We start from the raw sequence: 16,121 nt of genomic DNA, 5'->3' as shown, positions 1-16,121 counted from the left end.
TACTTGGTCAAGTGCATTTCTTAAATCTTTTAAAGTAAAAACCTGCTACTGCATTGCAAGTTGGTTTACAAAGGAGATGAAATACAACTTCTTCAGATCACTTTGACATTTTCACATAAAGGAATGCAAGCTTTCAAGGAATTTGGGAAATCATAGTAAAAATGCAGATCCAAAAGAACAAGTATTAAAAATGTGACCTAAAAGTTTTGAAACAGTTTCCTTCATACCTCGTCTCTATTTCCTCCGTTTCCTTCCTTTTGACTTTGTCTCACTTACACACAAACAAACACACGCCAACATACTCTGCTGCAGCCCTGAGGTCCTGTTTCCGGTTTGGGGTGCATGAGAGACTAGCCAGCATCTGTGTAGGACTGGATCTTATTACACACACACACACACACACACACACACACACACACACACACACACACACACACACACACACACACACACACACACACACACACACACACACACACACACACACACACACACACTTTCCTGAGAGCAGTATTTGTTTGTGCATGACAGCTTACACAAAACATTCATTTTTAGGGACTTATGAGATTCATTTTACAGCCTCAGAGACAGTTTCTTAAATATAAAACATGTTCCATTTCATGCTGGTTTGTTGACACTCCATAATTGCAAGCACACACACACACACACACACACACACACACACACACGCACGCACGCACGCACGCACGCACGCACGCACACACGCACGCACGCACGCACGCACGCACACACACACACACACACACACACACACACACAAACAAACAAACACCTAGGTTTATGACTTGTCACCTACATCAGGCACACATGCAGGCAGAAAAACACAAGTCTTGCTGTTGTAAACTTGTAGACAGCACAACACTGTTTTGTCTCAAAAAATAATTTCCAACCCTTTTCTCCAATAAAAGTGCTGTTTCTGACTTAATGATGGCTGGTTTCCATATGTGACACACTTGAGGTACCTTTTCTGACTGCAGCTCAGATCCGCCGCTCCAGCCACGAGAGCACAAGGACAGACTGCTCTGAGCCCACAGCAGCTCCGTTGCTTAGTGAGAAAGAAACTGTGTACTCAGTGTCAGTCTCCAAAAGCAACACTGCTCATGGCCACTTTTGTTTACTAACTTAAGGAGGACACACAGACTTCTCCACGCGGCTTTGGCCCTGCCCACATGCTCAGAAACATTTGCTTCCCGAGAAGGATGAGTGAACCTCAGACATATGGTGTGAACAAAACCTGGCCCTCCGGGAGCGGGCCGACCTGACCAAAACGTGACAGAACCGGGCCAGATGTGAAAATACCACTACGTTATTGCGGTGTACTTGGATTTGTGACTTAGCAACATTGTTGCCATTGATTCTATCCTTAAATTTATTTTAGAAATTGAACATTTGAGAACTGCTTCATAAAAGTTTAGTAATAGCATTCCAAAATGTTGTGGAGTTAAATGCGATAACTCAAAAATTGTTTAATTAATATATATAACCTTTTAATCTTCTAAGTATTGTATTTTTTCTCATTTCAGTAACCACCATGGATGAGGAACAGTGCTACTACAATGAAACCATTGCTTTCTTCTACAACCGCAGTGGAAAACCCCTCGCTAGTGACTGGGACACAGTCAGCAGGCTGGTGATGGGTTTGGGTATCACCGTTTGCATCTTCATCATGCTCGCCAACCTCCTGGTAATGGTGGCTATCTACGTCAACAGAAGATTTCATTTCCCAATCTACTACCTGATGGCAAACCTGGCAGCTGCTGACTTCTTTGCTGGATTGGCCTACTTCTACTTGATGTTCAACACGGGACCAAACACAAAGCATCTCACTGTTTCAACGTGGCTGTTGCGTCAAGGCTTGATCGATACGAGCCTGACGGCATCCGTGGCCAACCTACTGGCCATTGCCATAGAGCGGCACATCACTGTCTTTCGCATGCAGCTCCACACGCGTATGAGTAACCGACGTGTGGTGGTGGTGATTGTTATAATCTGGACCATGTCAATAGTGATGGGGGCGATCCCTAGCATAGGCTGGAACTGTATCTGTAGCCTTAAAAGTTGTTCCAACATGGCACCGCTTTACACCAACTCCTACTTGGTCTTCTGGGCGTTGTTTAACCTAGGGACGTTTGTTGTCATGGTAACACTGTATGCCCACATCTTTATGTATGTGCGGCAGAGGACCATGCGGATGTCGCGGCACAGCTCCGGACAACGGCGCAACCGAGATACAATGATGTCACTGCTGAAGACGGTGGCTATTGTGTTGGGTAAGATACACTTGTCTTCTCTTCCTGCCATAATTTTAGTCAATGTGTTAACTGCTAGGAAATAATCACTCTTGACATATACTCTTTTTTTCCCCTTAAAGGTGAATCTTAATTATGAGAAATGTCTGTCTTCATACAGGCAGTCCATCGATAGGGAATGAGGAGGCAATAGGATTTAAAGTTTTTAGTCCGTTTGAGGGGACAGATTCTGTTTATCCACTGTGACATCACTCAAAGCAAGCCAAGTCTCTAGAAACAGGAAGAATTCCTCAGACTTCAGGAATGCTCATGGCTAGCCAGACCAGCAGTACTAAAGTATTTAATTTCTGGCCTACAAAACAACTTTTTCTGCTAAAAAGTTAAACAGATGTGTCCAAAAACAATTTTACCTGGTTTTAAGTCTCTACAATTTCACATGAGACTATTTAGTCTATGCTTGGGCTTTTATTTTCTTAAACTGAAAACTTCCAGACAACCACACCATCGTGTATCAGTTTTAGGTTGATTTGCGGAGGTTTCCTATTGAGTGATATAGCAATCAAACTACTGAAATCATTGACTGCACGAGGACAACACATACACTGAGGGATTAATCTGCTGGTCTTCTGCATTGAGACCAAACACAGTGTCTGCCTCGACGACTACACACGTCTCATGATACAGTCGTCCCGTTCTTCATAGTAATTTATCTTTCATATTATACTGGAATTCAGTACAAACCATTTATGTTGAAGGTATAAAACATTTTAGCAAACTTTTTGTTAATAAGTAAGTATAAAAATACTTAGTTGATATAATAAGATTTAATATTAGATAGATTAACAACATAATCCCAGTCATCGTAGGTAGGTGAGGACGTCAGATTAAGCAGGGCTTTTTTTAATGTATGCTTTGACATAGACCTAATAGATAGGCCAGTTTGGTAAATTAGAGAAAAGCTGGTGGGAAACGAGTGCCTGGAAGCAGGATGTGTTGGTCCTAGACAAAACATACCAAAGGATTCCATGTGATTTGTCTCCTATGTGCTGTGTTATCTCACCCCGGTGCATTTGTTGTCTTTACTCCTGTCTTAATTCAAAGCAGCAGACAGCTGAATGTTCTCCCTGTGTTCCACAGTATGTGTAGATGTGAAGAACGTGAATTCTGTGTTGCTTGGAGACCTTTTGTTTATTTCTTCTTGTTGAAGCTTAGAGGTAGGGAGTTTTCTGTACCGACTGATGGCTTATCTTTGCTTCTTTGTGATTATGGGGTTCCGACTGAAGACTATGCTAGAGCGATGAATTACAAAGCACATGAGTAGCGTAACTTTTACTGCACTTAGTGGAGATTGTTGTGGAAGATGAAACAAACTACTCTCTAAAGAGACAGTACTGTTTATTCTTCTTTATTTGCACAGCTGCAATCCTAAAAATCCCAGACAAACTAATAAGAAGAAAAGAAAAAATTACATATTTATCTTTATTTATCCATTTTTATTTTTTGCCATAAAATGGAAGATAATTAACATTCATTATGGAATTTACAGAAGTTCTGAAGATTATTTGATGATTATTGATGATTATTTGAAGTCATTGGCACACACCAGTGAAATAAAATACATGTTTATTGTGTTTTTGTAGAAATTTGTATGCAGTAAGATAGCCTAAAAGATCTAGTAAGAAGAATGGGCTGATGCTAACTATATGTTTTGGATGGCAGATTAACATGCTAACTAGGGATGCCCTGATTCAATCACATGATCAGAAATCAGGCTTGCTCACATAATTTTCAAAGGATCAGAAGTGGGTGGAATAGATCAGATTTATATATATACTATAGATAGTGTTGGTAGCAGTGCGCTACCAACACTATCTATAGTGGGGACGGTGTGCTGCTGACCTCTACTCAGGACATTGTGGATGGGTGGGCAGAATACTTCGAAGACCTCCTCAATCCCATTGACACGTCTTCCAGTGAGGAAGCAGAGTCTGGGGACTTTGGGTTGGCCTCTCAAATCTCTGGTGCTGAGGTCACTGAGGTGGTTAAAAAGCTCCTCTGTGGCAAGGCTCCAGGGGTGGATGAGATGTGCCCGGAGTTCCTTAAGGCTCTGGATGTTGTGGGGCTGTGTTGGCTGACACGGCTCTGCAATATCGCGTGGACATCGGGGGCAGTCTCCTAGTTCCATAGCAGTCCCACTGGTCTGGCAGACCGGGGTGATGGTCCGCTTATTTAAAAAGGGGGGCCGCAGGCTGTGTTCCAACTACAGGGGGATCACATTCCTGAACCTTCCTGGTAAGGTCTATTCAGGGGTTCTGGAAAGGAGGGTCCGTCGGATTGTTGAACCTCGGATTCAGGAGGAGCAGTGTGGTTTTTCATATGTATATATATATATATATATATATATATATATATATATATAGTTAATGAAACAATGAGACTACCGTAATTTCTGGGCTAAAAGCCGCAGATATCTACTGAACTGAAAACGTAGTTGAACTGAATGTAACTGAACTGATCAGTATCAAACAAAACAGAAAAGTTATTGATTAGTTTATTCATCGTTTCCCTCCGCACTGAAACCACTGAAGTAATCTTCTTCAGTGTCGGAGTTGAACAGCCTCAGAAGAGCTTCGTCACATACCTTTTCTGTGGCGATGTCAGTGTCACTCTCCGTGTTGCTGTCATCATCCCGGGGTGAAGCTGGGACAACAAACAGCGCCGTTTTACTGCGAAAAAAATCCTCCTGGGCGCTTTCCGTAGTTCTCCTTTAACCATTCCTTCACTAGACTTTCCAGCATCCATCCTTTCTGGTTGACTAAAGCCGCACCTCATTATAAGCTGCATGGTTCAAAGCGTGGGAAAAAGTAGCGGCTTATACTCCGGAAAATACGGTATGTATCTTCTATCGTTGGTGTGCACCAGGTTTCCTGAGACTGGTGAGTTCCAGAGGGAATTAGCCAACAGGCAGGCTAACATTTGTTCCTACAGTCACCCACAAGCACCTCAGTGTCAGTCTCAGTTGCCATAGTTACCTGTGAAATACCACCGATTAGCTGGCGGTTTGTTTTGAATATGTATGGCAAAAGGTTGTGCAGGAGGCGGGGTAAGATCCAGAAACACCTGAGCACATTTCTAAGATGGATGTCATTTATAAAGCAGGGATTGTGTGCAGCTCTGCATAAGCAGTGTTATAGGTTGGAAAATGAGTTTGCGTAAGTGTCTTTTTTTTTAGCTTAAGCAGTGTTATAGTAAGGATTCTACACTAGTTTCACAAATGAGACCCCTGATCTGTAATACCTGGTGGAACAAAGTGTGTTGCATGACCTAATGGCACTTCAGATGGAATATCAATGTGAAATCCACCAGATTTGTCTCAAAGTGTGACAGATGCACAACTTCTCTTGTTGTGATGAATGCAAGGAGCTCAAGCCAAGGTCCAAAGGCTGTTGCGGGAGCCTCATTTATTCAGAAGGTATTGAAATTTTAGTGCAAACTGATTCAGAGTCTGTTGGCCACCTGTTGACGATCTGACCCAGGGGTGCAGTAGAAGCCAACATCTTTTGAACAACCTGAGCAGAGATTCTCTTTATTAACCATCAGTGAGCAAATTACTTTTTTACGTGGGTGTGTTTGGCCCCTGTACAGGCTTTCTGTGAATAATTTGATTACCATAAATCCTCTAATGTTGGCCTGTATTCAATTAACAGCCGGGTATCATATTTTTGGCCGGTGTCGGAGTCGGCGGAGGTGAATAATGGCCGGTCTCTTATTGTGGCCGGGTGGAATGTGGTAACAACCAAGTACGGGGGGTGGTTGTGTCATCCGTCTCACTTTTGATTTGCCAGTGATAGACCGCGAGGGTAACTTTAACCGTGCGGAGACGAAGAGGAGGCGAAAATTTGATATCAAGTACAAAGAGAACGTGCGCTGCAGAACACTGGGGAGCAATAGGGGTTGTATGAACTAGTCGACTTCACTATAGTGACTTTTTATGCCTGTCATCGACTAGTCGCTGTCACGTGATAATGACCGACAAGATGCAGCCCTCGGAAAAGACAGCAGCCTGCTGTCAGCAGGTGACAAGCTCCTGCGCATCGGGGGAGCAACGCGTTGTGCCAGAGCGTCGGTACTGACACGCGATCGTTCATGTCGGCTCATTTCCTTTAATGTTTTCTGTCTTTTATTTGCGCCTGATGCTTTTCGCAGCTGTGGAGCGGGGCACATCACCTTGTCCTCCGGTGATCACCGATCACTGATGCGGCCGCCAAGCAGCAAGCACTCCGCTGTTTTTGCGGTCAGTAGATCTGCGTCCTGAGCACGGCCACAGTAACATTATCAAATTAGGTGTTGCCACCTCAAAAACTAATTTAACACGAGATTGTTCATGTCGGCTCATTTCCTTTAATGTTTTCTGTCTTTTATTCTTTTATTTGCGCCTGATGCGTTTTGCTGCTGTGGAGCGGGGTGCATCACCTTGTCCTCCGGTGATGCACTGATCACTTATACGGCCGCCGAGCAGCGAGCACTCCGCTGTTTTTGCGGTCGGTAGATCTTTTAGAACTGCAGTTCAAAGGTAACTCATAAGGTGAATATGTATGAACCCAGGTAGCAGTTTTTTCTTTAGGACTGAGAGGAGATGCAGGAAGATAATAAACAGGCAGGACAGAAAAATAGTCAAATAAAAACAAGTTAGTTTTTGTACCTGGTGGTTGCAACAAACAGACACCATTGAAGGTAATCAGAAGTGAGGAACAGAAAATGAAATAATTATTTTAATGTTTAGAGCAGCACGAACTCCGAGAGGCTGCAGGCGCATCAGTGAGTTTGCGGCCGCTGCGCAGGGGGAGGGGGGAGAGGGCTGAAGCAGAAACTACCGTTGTTAAAAGAAATGTGTTTAACTTTGAAAATGTGGGCGCAATTTTAATTGTCAAAAACTCCAGCGAACCATTAGTTCATTTTGCTCAAATAGAAATTGAGGCCTGCCTCTAATTCTGGCCCTCCTTCCAGTAAAGGCCTGTAGCTTGATGAGCTTGAGTCAAATACAGGCCCGGGCCTGTATTAGAGGATTTAAGGTATCTCAAAGATTATGGTCCTGTATGAAGCCACATTGATAGACGTGCCAAGCCATGGAATCCCCAAACACACGCAGTCAGATGGTGTATCACCAACTCACATTTGTTACAAATATCGCTGGGTTTGGCCAGCAAGTGTTTACCCCCAAAATTCTAAGATTTTCACATCTAGATTTCAAAAGAAGGATAAAAAAAGTCACAAATGCCGTTCCAGGAATACACAATTGTGTCATTTTGTTGCTGTAATTTCACATGTGGTTTCTAATAAACCGAGTCAGAAACCAATGGGTGTTCGCCGTGCGCCAAAGACTACAATCAGCTGTCAGGATTCAACTACGCCTGGTATGTTGATCACGATGTCACCTGTTTTTCTGTGTGGCTCAGTGTTTGTGTGTCTGCCAAGAGATCTTATTGCACACTGCAGAGTTTTCAGTCCGTTACAATGGCAGCATCTGTCTCTGTGAATCCTGACTTCAGCAGCATCAATTGTTCATTCTGGGGAACTCATTACTCTACTTCAACATTAGACCTTATTGGATTCTTCCAGAGTTTGCACATGTTGTAAATACTGGCCCGGATAAATACTGGCCCGGATAAATCCTGCACATTTAGAGACGCTCTATAACTCAAGTCAAGTAGAACTGACCCTATTTTCAGAAGTCTTGAATTATAAGGTTATGAGACGGTACAGAAATGTCAGAAATGTGAAGACAAAACAAACAAGACTTTAATATTCCCCTTTGTTGGAAGTGATGGATAAAATAATTGTAAAAACATCCTTCTTGTCCACTTTGTTTAATTTCCTACATATCAGTTGTTGGTTTCTTTTTACCTTGACGTGTTTTGACTGTCGACTGGAGTGTCTCAGTGTCTCAGAAGCGTTGGTGCAAAGTGTTGATCACACCTGCAAAGAAAGACATAAGGTAGATTTGACTTTTTCTGCTATCTATTTTAGACAAAATACAATGCAAATCAAAATATGTTGCTGATGGGTTTTGTGGCATTTCCTGTTATATTTTCATCACAAAATTTCTCCCAACTGAGCAAGAAGCATAAGCAGATGCTGGAATGACATCAGCAGACACTTCAGCTCTGATAATACATGCCGTTTAATGACTTTTTAGTATTTCACACAGCAGTGTTCATAAATATGGAGAAAAGCAGCATCAACTAATTTCCTCACAGATCCTGAAGGTCGTACGTGACTGAAAGGCGTCGGCTTTTTCTTGCTCAATAAAATAAAATCACCAGAATGCCTCGGATCACTTCTTCCTCATCCTCATGTGCTAGATCCCAAAGACCACCTGACATATGCTTTTTTTTAATTTAATCATCCCACAGATGTCCTCACTTCCATCCGTTTTTTTTTTTTACTTTTCTCACCACTTGAAAAAGTTGTTTGGTCTGCAGAGTCCTGAAACACTTTTTACTTTTTCATTATTTTGTTGTTCTTTAAAACGACTAAAATGTGTCTTGCTCCTTCATGATTAAATCCTTGTTTCTAGCACAGTGATTGCAAAAACCTAATAGTGGGATTTAAAAGGAAATGTTCAGGCCAAGGCTTAAGCTGTGAAAGTTTAGTTTCTGTCAGCTTTTCAGTGTGAGGATGACACTTTTTAGCTAGGAGTTCATTTTCGCTGTTTTGCTGAAAACCAAAGTCAAGGAAGTTCATAGCCTCGAGTCATCAAGGCTGGTGACAGCCTGGATAACGGAAGAAGAAACATTCACATATCTACACAGGAAACACAGCAGCTGAAAGATAATGATGAATTGTCTTTTTTTCTACAGTTTATTCCATAAATAGAAGAACACATCTTTTTTTTTTTAATTAGCTTTTAAAATTAGAGGCAGAAAATGGAGGCTGGGTCCTTTCAAACCCCAATTCCAGCCTCGGTGTGCATTTTTGTTTGGATTTAGTTTTGAAGTCATGAGAAGAAAAAATAGCAGAAGTCAGGTCTGAAAACCAGAAGTCTCAGCACTCGGGAGTGACTCTGCAGATGTATTATGGGATTTTTATGCTGCCAGAGGAGCAAAAAAAAAAAAAAAAAAAAAAAAAGCATTACAGTCATTTCAAAGAGGTCTCTGTACTTCTAGTCAAAGACCTGTTTCTTAGGCCATTATGTGACACCACTTCCAGAATCCATCTTCGTGCGCACCACAAGCTCCTTTATCAATAACTGTAAACAGTCAGCTACTGAATGTGAACTTTTATCTAATCTCCCATGTTTGTGTAGACATCCTGATGTGGGAAAAAGGAGGGAGGAAAAGGAGCTTTCTGCAGACAAACAGGGAGCCACGCAGCCATTCCAGAAACATTTACATGCACCCTGGTCACAACCACAGAGAAAAGGAAAAAAATCACAAGAAGACATAAACAGAACAAAAGATGCATGATAGTCGATGCAACTAAGAGACAAACGGGGTGAAAGAAGGCAAGGTAGTGTGCAAAGAAAGGGAAACAGGAGATATGAAATACAGAGACAAGACACGGGAAAATGTAGAGTTGGAGGAGAAACGGGAAACCAGATGGGAAAAAAGAAACAGAGAAAAGCAACTTAATGGAAAGAAGGAGAAGATAGGGAGGAGTGAGAGCAGTAATGTAATCCTGGGTCTTTATTCATTTTAAGGGCCTGGGAGAATTCACATTAGGTGAAATCTAAACCAACATGATTACGCAGGAGAAATAACAGAGAAGCATTAAAATCCACAATTTAAAAGTGCAGCTCTCAAATGGGAAAAGCACATTACTGGATCTAGAAAACAGCAATAGAATAACACTGGTGGGACCAAAGCCTTGTTTAGATACTGCTTACAGAGTCAGATGTTTGACTGCATGCACAATGTGGCCAAATAAAAAAAAGAAAAGAAAGGTTTTTGGAGATGCTGCAAAGATAACTGAGCTGAACACTTAAAGGCATTCATAAACCAGTGACATGTTCCATTAGCTGTGGAGAATGGTGTAAGAAGCAATGACCACACTGACTGCCCAGTGATTCATTTAGTAACTGGTGGCTGGTTTGGACCATCAGATGTTGGGTGTTTAGGATGACAGCTGGTTGGAGGGTGGTCACACAGACCAGGCAGCATCTGGGGCATCTCACTCTGTCTCAAAGGAAATAAAGTGTGGCACTGCTGGTTTTAGACATACATTGCTGATTGCTTTGAAAAGACAAGAGAAAACCTACATTTTCTATTATAGTGTTTGATAGTTTATATGCTGCAAATAATATTTAGTTGGATTGCCTGAGACTGGAGAGAGAGGTAGACTATGGGTGGAAAATTACTGACGGTGTTTTTATCCTCCTGGTTCTGTTTTCATTCAAACTAAGATAACCCAGTTGTGGTGAAGGAACTCTCACTCAGACAGCCGTTACATTCACATACAACCCATGACTGACAAGATCAATGAAATGATCCCGCTGTAGTTTTACAAAGTTTTTTTTTAATGGTTTCTTCAAAAGCAGCACTTTTTATGCTTTAACTGATGTTTCTTTGGCTGGGACCACTTTTGATTCATATTTTAGTGTTGATCAGTGATGACACTTAACTGCCAAAACCCAAAATGCTGACGTCTTAGCAAAGTGCAGCTTTAGAACGGAGACTCAACAGCTGATAGGACCGAGGCATTGTATTTTCCCGGTCCCCCCCCCCCCCCAACCCCCCCACCCCACCCCCCTTCCTGGTACTCCGATAGTGAAAATGTGGCTAAAATCTATGACACTTTGACGGATAAGGTGTTGGGTGTTAAAAGAAATTTCAGAACTTACAAGTGAATTGAAGGAATGCAGTTTGTTCACCGATCTCCTCTCTCTCTCTTTTATCCTTATTTATGGTTTTTGTCTCCCACAGCGAACTAAAACAGCAGAAACAGCACTTGGCACCAAAAAAACTGGTGAAACATCTCCAACAGCTATTTGTTGTGCACATTAAAGCGTCAGAGTATTTACAGCCCTATCAGAGAACACCATGTTTAATTCATTAGATTTTTATTTATATTTTTGCTATGTTTATTTATTAGCAATGCCATTGTATTGTCATAAATTGTAATCCAACCACCTCTGGTTATCCTTAAAGCATCCCCATCCTCAGCCATTTAAAAAAGCCCTTTTTAAACGGCTATTCTAACAAATCTCCCAGGGGTGACTGCAGTGTTAACTGTGACACAAAGAATCCTGGGCTGGAATGAAGAGTTATGCGATTTCTCAACATCCTCCACATGTTGTCCCATCTGTCTTTGTAAAACGTGTAGCCATGTGAGTGTGTGTTGATTTTCTTTTAGTTCTGTGAGTTTGCATCTGGACATGTGTCTGCCTTCAGTTCTGCATGTGTGTGTTGTCTGAGTGAAGGTTTGTGGGACTGCAGGGTTTACTGCTTCAGCCTGGTCTCCATTATTTTCCTATTATTGTTCCCTTAATCCTCTTTTCTCTTTTTTTTTTGTAAAAATCCATTTCCACCAGGAAGAGAAAAGATGAAGAAGGTTGGGAAAAAACAGTTTTTGTCTTTACTGAAACAAATGTCTCATGGGTACGTGTGTATATTATCAGCCATAGACAGAGGTCTGTCATGGGTTATGACCTACGGTTGTCTTTCAAACCGCCACTAGGACCAATCAGACCAAAGAACAACGTGTCGTTTTCACTGCTACGGCAATTGGTCAACGGGGCAGTCCGCCTAATACCACCAAAGAAGAAGCAAATACACCCTTTTTTAAAATAAAGTACTAAGCAGTATTTAACACTTTAACCAACTGCTTTAAAAAGAAGGTTTAGTGATTGTGTGGGTAGAAACTTTACCAACTTCAATCAATCAATCAATCAAATTTTATTTGTATAGCACCTTCTACAACATTATCCGAAGCCCAAGGTGTTGAACAACATCATTAAAAGAAAAACATTCCCAATACATGGGCATAAAAGCAGGATAAAAACATAAAATCGTAAAATAGCAAGCAAACAGCATTACAGATAAGAGATATTGGAATAAGACCAATCGATAAAAAAAACAAATGTCGGACAAAATAAAATCAAGCATCCGGTTTAAAAAGAAGAACAGTTAAAACCATAATGTTAGGGCAATTCAAGTGACCCTAGCGCTGAAACGCAATCAATAACCAACTTCACATGGGACAGCACTGCAGATCTCTGCTTACCAGAAACAGAACTTAACAATTTTGGGGGGCTGACAGGAGCCCTAGGGGGTGCTTTTTACCTGCTCAACAACTGTCAGCTATTTTCTGTGCTAGTAGTAAATATAATGGCTAGCAGTTAGCTTTTTTCAGTTCGCTGACCATCAAAATAAATATTGTGAGAAGAAAAAAAAGAAGTTTGCTTTCTTGTTGGCATCCTGGTAGAGGCTGGACATAAAAGTCAAAAAGTTTTGTCTTTGGAGGTGGAGCAAAGAGCTAAAAGCAGAGTGAACATCGGCACACACTTGTTTGAGGGGGCTAAAGGAAGATATGAAATCATGGGCTGATGGTGACCTGGCTTTGTTGCTACATGACGTGTAAATAATAATATTTTTTGTCCAATGGTGTGGATCTTTTTCATTTGTGACTTATTTAGTGAGTCTTGGTTCAGGTTAATGTTAGCTCATTGTTGGTGCTAGCTACAGCAGGCTGCTGCAGGCTTGTTTATAACTGTTGTAATTCTGTTTTCAACTAGTAGGATGGAGAAGCTGGACACTGTTCAGTTTTACTTTAAGTACCTCTGTCTGCTCATGTCACACATAAAACCCCTCGTCTAAATCCGCCAAAGCTGATGCCTAAGCTGTTGCAAATTTCCGGTGTTCCTGAAACATCACCATTGGCTTTCTGCTCTGGTCCAGCAAACATTTGGAGCACTGTGATGGTCAAGACCAAATTCAGGCCAAGAGTAGACCTGTTCAGGCTATAGTGGAGGGTATTTAGACCAATTTGTAGAGGAACATCTTTACAGTTTGTTTAGATTTGTAGGAAAACATCTTTGTATATTTAGGTGATTTTATGTTGGTATTTCTGTCAAATACATGTTCATACATAAATACATGTTTGTTTACTTTCGTGCTGTGACTTTCGACTTCTCCAGTCCCTTTTTTTTTTCTCCACGGGAATTTTTCAAGCAATGATAATGCAAAAAAACAAAAATAACTATTACCTTCATAAACTCCATGAAAAAAAAACTATCTGATCATTGTCCTGTTCAGGCATAAAACGTAAATAGTTCAAATATGTTGAGTTGTGAACAATTAAAACATGCATCCAGCTCTGGAGAATCTGGAGGGTCTTGTTGCATAGCTGGGAAGTGAGGTCAAGCCTTTGCTGCAGCTGCTGCCTGCAGGAACACTAACAGATAACAGGCCTGCCTGTCATTTCTATCTCACTACACTTGCACAATTTCTTTCTGCTAAAGTCTCAAGAGCCTAATGTCCTACAACTGTCTAATAGGAATGATGATGAATCACCTCAAGTAGACTGAAATTAAAAAGCTTTATGTTTTAGCTTAATTTGCCTATATATATATATATATATATATATATATATGTGTGTGTGTGTGTGTGTGTGTGTGTGTGTGTGTGTGTGTGTATATAGGAAATTTGGAAATTTCTAAGGGTCTGCATTTAAAATCTTCATATTTCTTTCCGCAGTGCATGAAGACCCATAATTTAAACTTCCAACAAAATTTTAGAGGGTTCATTCACAAATGTTTGATATCCTGTGGGAAATGGTAAAAAAAAACATTATCACACGTCTTCATTTTCTTTTAATTTATGCATCAAAATACTTTAAACATGGATACAACAGGTATATATTATGTGTAATTAATATATGACTTTAAGATGCACAGATGCATCACTGAACAGTGGAGGTGTTGATTATTCATGACCACCATGACAGTTTTAGATCATCTGGACTTATCCCTGATCTGAAGACATCTCATCTCTAGAAAGCAAGTCAATACTACAGACACGTTTTTAGTCCTAATGTTGTGTCTCATCGATCTAAAGAGCTGTTTACTTGTATTTCTGAGGTTTTTTTTTTCAGTTACAGGAAAACCTTTTGTGTTATTGTTCCTGAACATAACCACTGATGTATAGTAGAGTACATTTGGAAAGCCCCTTCCAGCCAAAAGCACTCTGCTTCCATCATGAGGTGTTGGAAATGTTTTAGATGAGCTCAGAGATTAATGCTTTGTTCTGTGCATTAGTGGTGATGTGGTTGTAAAGTGGGTTCTTTGTGTCCAAAGAGAGACAAGACTGCTAAAAAGGGAAGTGGGACATCATTTGTTGTTTTGATGTTAGATTATTTTATGAAACAACATTTTTATTTAGCAGTCTTTGAATTTCGGGGTGTGGTTAGACAAAAACAGAAAAATCTGTTTAATTCATATCGACAAAGACATTTTTGGGATAATTTCTCTGAACAAGTCATGAGCTCTTTTTTACCTTTTTCATTTAAAACCACAGATGGACATGAAAGACAACCATTAGAGCTTATTTACGTAAAACATAAAAATACACATCGAAGGATTTTTTTCATTTCCTAATTATAAAGATTTCACACCTGCATAATTTTTTAATATCTAAGATGTTGTATGTTGTTTTTTTCCCCTGCAGGTGCTTTCATCATCTGCTGGACTCCAGGTTTGGTCATCCTCCTCCTCGACGTTTTCTGTGTCAACTGCAGCGTCCTCACCTACGAGAAGTTCTTCTTGCTTCTCGCCGAGTTCAACTCAGCCATGAATCCCATCATCTACTCCTACCGCGACAAGGAGATGAGCGCCACCTTCAAGCAGATCTTATGCTGCCAGCGGCAAGAGAACATCAATGGCATGGCAGTTGAAGGATCCGACAGGTCTGCATCCTCCATCAACCACACGGTGCTGGGGGCAGGTGCGGTGCATGAGCGCCATCACCACATCAACGAACACTCAGTGGTATGAAAACCTGTACGAAGAAAAAGGGTGAAGGCTGGACATTTTAGGAATTCTTGGGAAAAAACATGGTTAAAAGGGATTGGGAATGTGGAAAAACTGCAGACTGACGTGTACATTTGTGCATAAGAGCAGACGGATGAGAAGGAAGGTGAATACAAGGAAGGAGACAATAGGACATGAAAGACTTCATCTGTTTGAAAACAGAAGTTAAACTATTGAGGATTCTGACAGGCTTGTAGTATTTTTGTTTAGTGTTAAATGTTTTTTTTTACAAGCAAAGATATGATTTATTTAAGCTATCTGTGAAGTGAAGGTGAATCCAATATAACGATCCTTATTCTCCAGTTCCGACCCCACTTTGAATCTCCTCTGTGATAAAAACGATAACTTCTCAAGCGTCGCTTGTGCCTCATTGGCACAAAAAGGACTGACTTCTGAAACTCCTACAGGCTGAACACAAGTGATTTTACACCTCATGAACCTGACTTCATCTCTCAGCTTTTCTGTGATTTCCCATGACGGCAAAGGCACAACATAGTATGTGAAAAAGACAGTATTTAGCATTGAGCGTGTGTATTTTTCAGAAACACAATCCGACACAAACTTCTTCAGTTGAGGCCTTTGGATTGACATATATTAGGTCAGATGAACTCTATACTCTCTTTCAAGGTCATTTAAATGTTCAGTGAAAACTAAATATGCAACTAAACACTTCAAATTCAAATTCAAAAATACTTTATTAATCCCAGAGGGAAATTCCACACTTTGCCTTTGTTTGTTAACTCAGGACAGATTTTTCTTTGGAGTTGTCATTATTTTAACAGTTATACTGAAAATGCACGCACGCACACGCGCATGCACACACACTC

At 40.9% G+C, this 16,121-nt stretch overlaps 1 protein-coding gene across 3 annotated transcripts in view; it reads left to right on the top strand.

Moving 5' to 3' along the window:
• Positions 1-15,429, top strand: part of lpar1 (lysophosphatidic acid receptor 1) — a 54,823-nt gene extending 39,394 nt beyond the window's left edge. For all 3 annotated transcript variants that reach the window (XM_054744208.2, XM_070552240.1, XM_015976483.3), the window contains exons 2-3: positions 1,545-2,291; positions 14,933-15,429. In XM_054744208.2, coding sequence (XP_054600183.1) covers positions 1,553-2,291; positions 14,933-15,258 — 1,065 coding nt within the window. In that variant the 5' untranslated portion in view covers positions 1,545-1,552 and the 3' untranslated portion in view covers positions 15,259-15,429. The remainder of the gene's footprint in view (positions 1-1,544; positions 2,292-14,932) is intronic.
• The last annotated feature ends 692 nt before the right edge of the window (positions 15,430-16,121 follow it).

The sequence above is a fragment of the Nothobranchius furzeri genome, chromosome 6 (assembly GCF_043380555.1).
Source record: "Nothobranchius furzeri strain GRZ-AD chromosome 6, NfurGRZ-RIMD1, whole genome shotgun sequence".
NCBI lineage: Eukaryota > Metazoa > Chordata > Actinopteri > Cyprinodontiformes > Nothobranchiidae > Nothobranchius > Nothobranchius furzeri.
This window is presented reverse-complemented; position numbering and strand designations above follow the sequence as displayed.